General features: G+C 58.8%; 1 protein-coding gene across 1 annotated transcript; it reads left to right on the top strand.

The window, feature by feature from the left end:
* The first annotated feature begins 311 nt into the window (after window positions 1-311).
* On the top strand, window positions 312-4,698 carry Trim47 (tripartite motif containing 47). Its single transcript, XM_047545288.1, has 6 exons — window positions 312-1,061; window positions 2,089-2,184; window positions 2,426-2,656; window positions 2,820-3,015; window positions 3,455-3,529; window positions 3,762-4,698. Exons 1-6 carry the CDS (start codon window positions 378-380, stop codon window positions 4,400-4,402), a joined length of 1,923 nt encoding a protein of 640 aa, XP_047401244.1. The 5' UTR covers window positions 312-377; the 3' UTR covers window positions 4,403-4,698.
* Window positions 4,699-9,376: the final 4,678 nt, after the last annotated feature.

Genomic DNA, 9,376 nt, shown 5'->3' on the forward strand with positions numbered 1-9,376 from the left:
GCGTAAAGGTGCTGGCGTGACAGATCTGGGCCCGACCACCAAGGGTGGGTGGGAACTCTTTCCCAGCCTCCTTCCTGTGTGCCCACTCGAATTCCCTGCCCTCGTTCCTGCCTTTCACACCCTTTCAGCAGCGCCTCCCTCAGAGCGCTCCGGGTGGGGACGCAGGAGGGGCGGGAGCGCAGGAGCCTCTTCAAGTCAGGCGGGGCCCGGCGTTGGAGGACCCGCGGGCGGGCTGCGCTGAGGGCAGGCCCAGCCGAGGGAGGGACGTGGGGGGCGGGACCCTTGGCATTTGTCCCAAGGGGCGGCGCCGAGGCGCGAACGGTCCGGGTCCCTCCCAGGCGGGAGCAGAACAGGCGGCGCCAGGCGGCCGCGGAGCCATGGACGGCAGCGGGCCCTTCAGCTGCCCCATCTGCCTGGAGCCGCTCCGGGAGCCGGTGACGCTGCCCTGCGGCCACAACTTCTGCCTCTCCTGCCTGGGCGCACTCTGGCCGCATCGCAGCGCGGGAGGCACGAGCGGTTCCGGAGGCGCAGCCCGCTGCCCTCTGTGCCAGGAGCCCTTCCCTGACGGCCTGCAGCTCCGCAAGAACCACACACTGTCCGAGCTGCTGCAGCTCCGCCAGGGCTCCGGCCCAGCCATGCCCTCCCCGGCCCCCGGCCCTGCCCGGGGCACGACGCCGGAGCCCTCGGCACCCAGCGCTCCGCCGAGCGCTCCGGAACCGTCCGCTCCGTGCGCGCCAGAGTCATGGCCCACCGGGGAAGAGCCCGTGCGCTGTGACGCGTGCCCCGAGGGCGCGGCCCTGCCCGCGGCGCTCTCTTGCCTCTCCTGCCTTGCCTCCTTCTGCCCCGCGCACCTGGGCCCGCACGAGCGCAGCCCCGCGCTCCGCGGGCACCGCCTGGTGCCACCGCTGCGCCGGCTGGAGGAGAGCCTGTGCCCGCGCCACCTGCGGCCGCTGGAGCGCTACTGCCGCGTGGAGCGCGTATGCCTGTGCGAGGCCTGCGCCGCCCAGGAGCACCGCGGCCACGAGCTCGTGACACTGGAGCAAGAGCGCGCGCTCCAGGAGGTGGGGTGTGGGCACCTCAGGCGGCCAGCGGCGGGGGGGCGGTGACTGACCGAGCGCGAGCGGGCCGGGGGCCATGGATCCCACGCTCTTCTTGGGTTATGTCTTAATTTCCTCTGAGGATCTTTACAGTCCCGGCTTGACAATGTCAGTTGCTCGCGGTGGTGGAGATGGAAGGTGGGAAGGAGGGACTAGTGAGATTGCTAAAGAGGACACGGAGGGCGGGCAGGGGACTTGAACATGGGTTAGTGTCTCCGGGGCGGCAGGAAGCCGGGTTAGGCTCCCAGAGCCTGGTAGGGGCCGGGAGCTGCTAGTTCCAGCAGCGGCAGCGGTGCTGATGCGGCTTGGCTCCAGCCGGTCCCAGCTCAGATTTGCCTAGGGCAAATCTGATGGGTGTGGCAGGCGACAGAGTGCGACAGAGGGTAGGCTGGACACACAGGTCCTCTGTCTAACTGTTCCAGGCTGCGGTGGGAGCATGTGCGCAGCGACCGCTACCTCCCGCCCCCAGTTTCCTTTGGCCCTTTGCCGGGTCCAGACGCCTCTGGCCTTGGGATTTTCCGTCTCTCCTGCCTGGAGCAATGACTCATAAGACCCAGGGGATTTGCCCGGAATCCCCTTTTTTCAGGCTTGGGTTGGGGATACAGGCTCTTTAGAGACAGTGATCCCCAGGACTGATTAATGCCCTCTTGTGTGGTAACACTCACACCCCACTTTCTTCCCCACTGAGGAAATTCTCAAATGAATTTCAGCAGCATTGGGATGGGAGGATAGCTGATGGCCCTGTATTGAAGGGGCTGATCAGAGGGAGGCAGACACCCACGGTCAGCCTGCCCCCTCACCCGGAATTTGGTAATGCCACCCCCCTGGGCTGAAGGCACCTCTGGCATTATGGAATATGATGGCCACTCCAATCCCACCCAAGCACAGATCTCTCCTTGGTCACCACTCCCCTCTACCCTGGCAAGTCCCAGGAACTCTGTAGGGCTGGGACCTCGGCCTGACCCAGTACTCAAAGAGATGTCCTCCACAGGCTGAGCAGCCCAAAGTCCTGAGTGCTGTGGAGGACCGCATGGATGAGCTGGGTGCCTGCATCGCACAGTCCCGGCGCACGGTGGCCCTCATCAAGGTCAGACCCTCCCTAACCCCATCCCTGTGCACCTCCGGGCGGAGTGACCGTTTGGCATGGTACAATCACTCCAAAAAAGACCTGCTCAGAGCACTGTCAGTCCCCACCAAGCCTGAGTGTCTCCCCTGACCTGTCACAGATCCAGCTCCTCCATCCCCCTAAGAGGGCAGGGTGGCCCTGTGGGGTCAAAAGCCAGGCCTGCTCTCTGCCCTCATTGCTGTCTCCACCGCCGTCCTTACAGAGTGCCGCTGTGGCAGAGCGGGAGAGGGTGAGCCAGCTGTTTGCCGAGGCTGCAGCCGCCCTGCAGGGCTTCCAAACAGAGGTACTAGGCTTCATCGAGGAGGGGGAGGCTGCCATGCTGGGCCGCTCTCAGGGCGACCTTCGGCGACAGGAGGAACAACGCAGCCGTCTAAGCCGGGCCCGCCACAACCTCAGTCAGGTCCCGGAAGCCGACTCAGTCAGCTTCCTGCAGGTGAGGGCAGCTCATGTGCCACAGTGGAACCGGGGTCGGGTGGAAGGTGGAGGCGGGGCGAGTGCTCGGCCTGCCAGGGCAGTGCCAGGCTCTGGGTGGGGCTGCCCCCACACCTGGAGGCACTGTGACCAGTGGAGACTTAACCAGCATTTGCGTGGTGCAGGAGCTCCTGGCACTACGGCTGGCCCTGGAAGAGGGGTGCGGCCCTGGACCTGGTCCCCCCAGGGAGCTCAGCTTTACCAAGTCCTCTCAAGCCGTCCGGGCAGTGAGAGATGTGCTGGCCTCAGCCTGTGCCAGCCAGTGGGAGCAGCTGCGGGGGCTGGGCAGTGATGACGGGCTGCAGAAGCCGGGCTCAGAAGGTGAGTGTCCCCTCAGGTGACTCACTCACCCCTGGGCTCCTCACACAGGCCCCCAGGCCTGGTGCCCATTCAGGAATGGAGGAGGGAAACTGTTCTTGGCACAGGGAGGGGCCTCAAACCTGCCAGGGACTGGAGCCGCCACCTCTGATGACCAGTCAGCTCTTTTGCTACAGCTTGGAGGGCAGAGGGGCTAGCTAGCTTCTAGCCTAGCTTCTAGCTTCAGAGGGACTGAGACCCAAGGAGCAAGAGATGCACAGCTCAGGCCAGACGTGTATGAGCACATGAGGGGGCATGTTTGGGTGTGTGTCTGTCCCCAGGTGACTCTGAGAGGGAGGTGGGTGGAGGGAGTTGCAGTCACAGGCTTTGGGGTGTGCACTGTGCTCAGCTCTGCCTCGGGCAGTCTGGGGAGATATGCTTGCCACTGTCTCCTCTTCTGCAGCTGACAGCGAGTCCCAGGACCCTGATAGCACAAACCTCCTGGAGAGTGACATTCCCAGGGACTATTTCCTCAAATGTAAGTAGACACTGCCCTCCTGCTCCCCCAGGGGTCTCATAAACGGTTCCCACGTGGTACTGACACCCCTCCCTAGTCCCTGGGGTGAATGAAGTCAGTTTGGGGTCGCCTCCTGGGGTGTTCAGTTAAGCAGGTGGCAGAAGAGGGGTGTAGTTGTGTTTAAGTGGGGCGGGGACCATCGCATCCTATTCTGACCCTGAGCCCTGCATCTTTCTTCCATCTGTGGGGTCAGTCGCCTACATCGTGGACTTGGATAGCGACACGGCAGACAAGTTCCTGCAACTCTTTGGAACCAAAGGTGTCAAGAGAGTGCTGTGTCCCATCAATTACCCCGAGTCACCCACTCGCTTCACCCACTGCGAACAGGTGCTGGGGGTAGGTGCCCTGGACCGTGGCACCTACTACTGGGAGGTAGAGATCATTGAGGGCTGGGTCAGTGTGGGGGTCATGGCCGAAGGCTTCTCCCCACAAGAGCCCTACGACCGGGGCCGGCTGGGCCGCAACGCGTATTCCTGCTGCCTGCAGTGGAATGGACGCAACTTCTCCGTCTGGTTCCATGGGCTGGAGCTGGCTCTCCCCCAGCCCTTCTCGCCCACGGTCGGGATCTGCCTGGAGTACGCTGACCGGGCCCTGGCTTTCTACGCCGTGCGCGATGGCAAGATGAGCCTTCTGCGGAGGTTGAAGGCCTCCCGGCCACGTCGCGGGGGTGCCCCGGCCTCCCCTGCTGACCCTTTCCAGAGCCGCCTGGACAGCCACTTGGCAGGGCTCTTCGCTCACAGACTCAAGCCCGCCTTCTTCCTGGAGAGTGTGGATGCCCATCTGCAGATCGGGCCCCTCAAGAAGTCCTGTATATCTGTGCTGAAGCGGAGGTGATGTAGGGCCATCCTCCTGCCGCAGCTCAGCCCTTGGGGCCTTGAGTCTGGGGACTTGTCTTACCCCCAGGGAAGACATCCTCCTTAGAGGCCTCCCCCAGCCTCTCACTTCTAGAGGCTTCCACCTCCTATAATTTGGCCTTCCACCTTTCAGGGAGGAGGACCTTTAGTCTTATTTCTGGAAGAGAAAACTTCAACTGGGACGGATCCAGTCTGCCCCAAACCCTCCTTTTCCAGGTTTTTAGAACAGTGCCTGGCACACAGTAGGTGCTCAATAAACGTTTGCTGAATAAATGACTCCTTTTTCAGTCCCTTTTTAAAAGAATTCTCAGCACTTCTCAGCTCTCAACAGCTGGCCTAACGTGGGCAGGTGAGAGATGGAACCGAGCCCCTTCAGGGCACCCCCACTCCCTAGTTCTCGGCAGGGGCAGCCAGAGGTGGCTTCTTCCACAGGCTCCAGCCCCGTGGTCGTCCTGGAGGCTCCCGTATTTGCTTTGGACAGGCCAGCTCCTACCAGCTTTTCATCCTTGAAGCCACAGCCAGTTCTGGACCTGCCCTTTGCTGGTTGTGGCCAGAATAAAACACAGAGGTCACCTCCCAAGAGCAGGGCAGGACACCTGGGGAAGGGCAAGAGTGGCAACTGAGGCTTCTTTCACATACACCCCTCAGTCCAGGGAGCCATGCGACTGAGCCCACCCCAGGGTGGAACACTGACACACCAGGTCCTACGTCCTCTCCTGGAGGAGGAGACGGCCTCGGCCTCGGGTCTCCACAGGCAGCTGTGTATCTGCACCACAACGCTGGTCCTCCAGTCTGGGGACCCCAGAGCCCTGCGCAGCAGGAGAACCTCGGGCGGTCTCTGCAGCCTCTGCACCTCCCTCCCCCACCTGGCCTGGGTCTCCACAGCCTTCTGGGCACCTGTGTTTCTAGGCCGGCTCCTCCTCTGTTCTCCATGGCCCAGTGCACCCCAGAGTGGGCCTGGAGGGTAAGGGGCAGACAGAGAGGCCTCCCAGGCATCCTGTAAGGTCAGGGGGGACAATGGGTGAGTTATGCAGCCAGACAGCAAGGCCAAACAAGTCCTGCCCCAGCCCTGGGCAGCTAAAAATAGGTCCTCTCTCACAGCCTGGGGGCAGCGCAGCCAGGATGTTGTTTTTCCGGGCAGGGCCTCCCTGCTCCTGGCGCTTTGTGTTTCAACCTCGTTCCCATGGCAGCCACAGGTCCCACAACTCCCCCATCACCCAGCAAGGGGGCCACTCCACTGTCCCAGTGTGGCTATCAGGGGCTTCCTCCAGCCCCTCCCCACCTGCTGCTAGTCGCCACCTTCCACGGGCCTGGCCTGCCCCTCGGCTACCTGCTCTGTCTCATCTCCTCCCTCAGCTTGGCACCATCCACCCCACATGCTTCTCTTACTGGGGAACCCTCTGCTCCCAGACCCTGCAGGAAGCCCTGACATGTTCTGGAATGTGAGTCTGACAAATAGGCCTTGGTGGAATTTGACCTGACTGATCACATCCTTGCCACAGCCACTCACAAGTGTGCCACTTTCAGATTTCGGAGATGGGCACGGAGCCTTGTGCGACAAGCTTCTCAATCCCAAATCCCAGCACCATGGTCTTACAACTTAGAGTTGGGGATTGGTTCTCCTGTGGCTGCGCAGCTAGCAAGGGGCTGGTGCTGGGGCTGGGGCCCAGGTTGCAGAACCTCAAGTCTGAAGTGAGACCCAGGACTCTGCTCTTCCTCTGTGACCCTAGGATAGCGCTAGAGGGGAAGGTGTGGGAGGAGTGCCTTTGTGTGGCGTGTGCCCGTGTGCTCTGCGCCGCGGTGGCCTTGTGCGAGTGTGTGGTTGTAGCCCAGGGCCTTGCAATGACATTCTGAGAAGACCTAGGAGGATGGGCTAGGTGGGCTAAGAGGAGAAGGAAACAGGGTGGGAGCTGCCTCCTCACCCCCTGCCAACACTTTAGACAGAGATGATTTTATTCAAAAAAATCTGAACCACAGATCTAGTCCCACTACCATTTATAGATGAATCCCAGGCACAGAGGCAGCAAGGAGTTGCCCAAGGCGGCCCCGTCCAGGCCACTCTCTCCGCTCTCCACAGCTTAGGTGTGTCCTGTGCTTAGAAATGTCTAAACACACACACACTCACAGCCCTGCCTCCCAGCACTGTGGCTGTATAAGAGCTGCCCTTCACCAGGCCCTGTTCCCACGGTCCCCAGAGTCTTGGCAGATCTGCCCCAGGGTCTGTGGTCTCAGCAGCCCCTGCCAGAGCCCCTGCCAGTCTAGACAATGGCGGAGGGTGAAGGTCTGGAGCTATGGTGCTGTGAGCCGAACACGGCACTTCTGGGCCAGGCGTGGAGCCAACCTCTACTTGAGTCTTGTTTCTGTGGGAAATATGCTCCAGAGCTCCAAACAACCCGCGGAGAGAGGGCCTTCTGCATCCCCCGCCTCTTGGCAGCTGGAGACTGCCAGGTCCTGAAGCCCTCCCTGAGCGCAGGGAGGCCCACAGTCCTCTTCTGGCTCTCTTCTGTCCCCTCCCAAGGCCCAAGGAACATCACCTCCCCTCCTCCCAGGCAGAGAGGGTGAGGCTGGACCCGAGACTGTGGCTAAACTGGAGGCCTGGCCAGGAAGATGGGGCCGACCTGGGCGTGGTTGAGGTTTGCAGACAGCTCTGTTGGGCTGTAGCTTGTTTTTGCCCCTGGGAGGAAAAGAGCGTTGAGCTGCAGAGTCAGTGTCCCACTCAAGCCCACACCCAGCGCACACTCCCCTGCAGGCCAGCATTCCGAATCTGGAACATGGGCCCATTCACTTTCTGCACAGTCATACCTTCTGGAAGATGCATAAGAACTGCAGGACTGCTGGGCTTAGAAACACATGCCTGTCATCCCGGCAGCTCAGGAGGCTGAGGCGGGTGGATCACATGTTCAAAACCAACCTGGGCCACTTAGCAAGCCTCTGTCTAAAAATAAAAACAAAAAAGGCCAGAGATGTAGCTCACTGATTAAGCAACCCTGGGTTCAATCCCCAGTACCTGGGATTGGGGGGAAGAAGGGCAGGGCTGGGGCTGCGGGTGTAGACTGCTTGCCTAGCATGTAAGAAGTCTTGGGTTCAATTCCCAGCACCGCAGAACAATCAAAAACAAATGAACAAACCCCCAAAGCGAACAGCAGAAGGCCGTTGGTCATCTTCATGGGCTCAGGATGGAGAACCTCGATGTCCTTTGAAAGAACTCTTAGAGAAAGGGTGGCAGAGGGAGCCCATACCACGGATGACACAGACCCAGTGGTACACCACGCCAGCACTGGGGCAGGAAGGCAATATTCTTTGCTATTTTGTATATCTTATCTTTACATGACGTTCAAATATTGAATTTTACCACATAATACCTCATATCTTGATTTTATATACAAACAATGCTTTTTTGGGTCCAGCATCGAAAATGGTTTTGTGTGTGAGCTTTGGAATCAGAAATTTTAACTGGGGGTATACAGTTCAAGGTACAGCTGGTCCCACGCATGCTTAGTGTGCATGGGGCCCTGGATTCAATCCCAGCAACATGAAACAAAATCAAACAAACACAAAACAAATAGCAAGAATCAGAAAATCTTGGCTAAAAATTCTACTTCGATCTTTTCCTGACTGTGTGCCTTTGAGCAAGCCACTTGGCCCCTCTGTATCTCAGCCTCCCCTGTTGCTCCTGTCCTTGAGCTCCCTGTTACAGGGGTGTCCCTCAGCCTTGCTCCTCAGTGTAGGGGTTCAGCGTCTTCAGAAATGATACCACCTCTCTCCAGCTTTCTGGGGTTTGGGAGGCACAGACGTGGAAATGGACAGCAGAGGTTTGTATAAACACCCCTCCAGCGGGAATCGCTCAGAACAGACCTGGCAGCTATGTCTGGGGAAGTTGAACTTTACAGAGCCAGTAGATCCGGGCTGGGAGCCTCAGGGTGGGGCCCGTCTCCATAGCAACCAGAAATAGCCCCAGATGAGCAGATGAGTGTTGGCCCTGCCGCCTGATGAAGGAGCAGGGAACTTATGTTCCCATAATACCCACAGCCAAAAAAGGACCTGCCCTGAAATAGCTCACATCCACATCACCAACTTGTCACTTGTATCTGCCACTCCATCACAGCTCAGCTAGCGCAAAGGGCAGAACGTTGAGGGTTACCAAGAGCTTTCTTTTTTTCTCTCTGACTTATTTGGAAGACTATAACTGGCTGGGTGGAAAAAAACTCAGTGTATCAAGCGTGAATCTGTTCCACTACACTCAGGTACAAGAAATGTCCACTCTTATATTTATCCTAAATCTGATAAAACTTGAAGCTGGGCACTGCGGTGCACACCTGTAATCCCAGCAATTTGGGAGACTGTGTCGGGAGGATTGCAAGTTTGAGGTCAGCCTCAGCAACTTAGTGAGGCTCTAAGGAACTTAACAAGACCCTGTCTCAAAATAAAGTATTAAAAAAGGACTGGGAATGTGTCTCAGTGGTTAAGTACCCCTGGGTTCAATCCCCAGTACCAAATAAATACAAAAAGTAAAAATTGGTCTATGAGCTACTCTGCTAAGAGGGTAAAAAATTCAACCTCAGGTGGTTTGGGGGCCTTCTCCTCTGGTGGAATAGTAATCTGGGATTTACATGGTGCCTTGAGGGTGGGAGAACTTCTAATCTCCTGTCCACCAGGGCTGCTGCTGGAAGTCTCCCTGTCCCAACCCTAGTGCTCCTTGCTGCGGCCAAGGCCCCGCTCTCCTGGGCCAAGGTTTGGGGATTGTCCCATACCATGGTCTCTTTCTCCAAACCCACAGTATTGGTTTATGAGGGCTGTCACAACAAAGTATCATGAACTTGGTGGCCTAAGCAATCCAGTTGCATTGCACAGCGCTGGAGGTCAAGCATCCAAAATCAAGGTATCCACAGGCTTGGTTCCTTCTGGAGATTGAGAGATGACAGGTCCGTGCTACTCTCCTAGCTCCTGGCCGTGG

The sequence above is a fragment of the Sciurus carolinensis genome, chromosome 3, assembly GCF_902686445.1.
Source record: "Sciurus carolinensis chromosome 3, mSciCar1.2, whole genome shotgun sequence".
NCBI lineage: Eukaryota > Metazoa > Chordata > Mammalia > Rodentia > Sciuridae > Sciurus > Sciurus carolinensis.

Excerpts from the sequence above, each read along its gene's own strand:
- Trim47 (XM_047545288.1), top strand. The coding sequence starts at position 378 with ATGGACGGCAGCGGGCCCTTCAGCTGCCCCATCTGCCTGGAGCCGCTC. Across the intron at positions 1,062-2,088 it reads AAGAGCGCGCGCTCCAGGAG|GCTGAGCAGCCCAAAGTCCT; the intron begins GTGGGGTGTGGG and ends TGTCCTCCACAG. Across the intron at positions 2,657-2,819 it reads ACTCAGTCAGCTTCCTGCAG|GAGCTCCTGGCACTACGGCT; the intron begins GTGAGGGCAGCT and ends TGCGTGGTGCAG.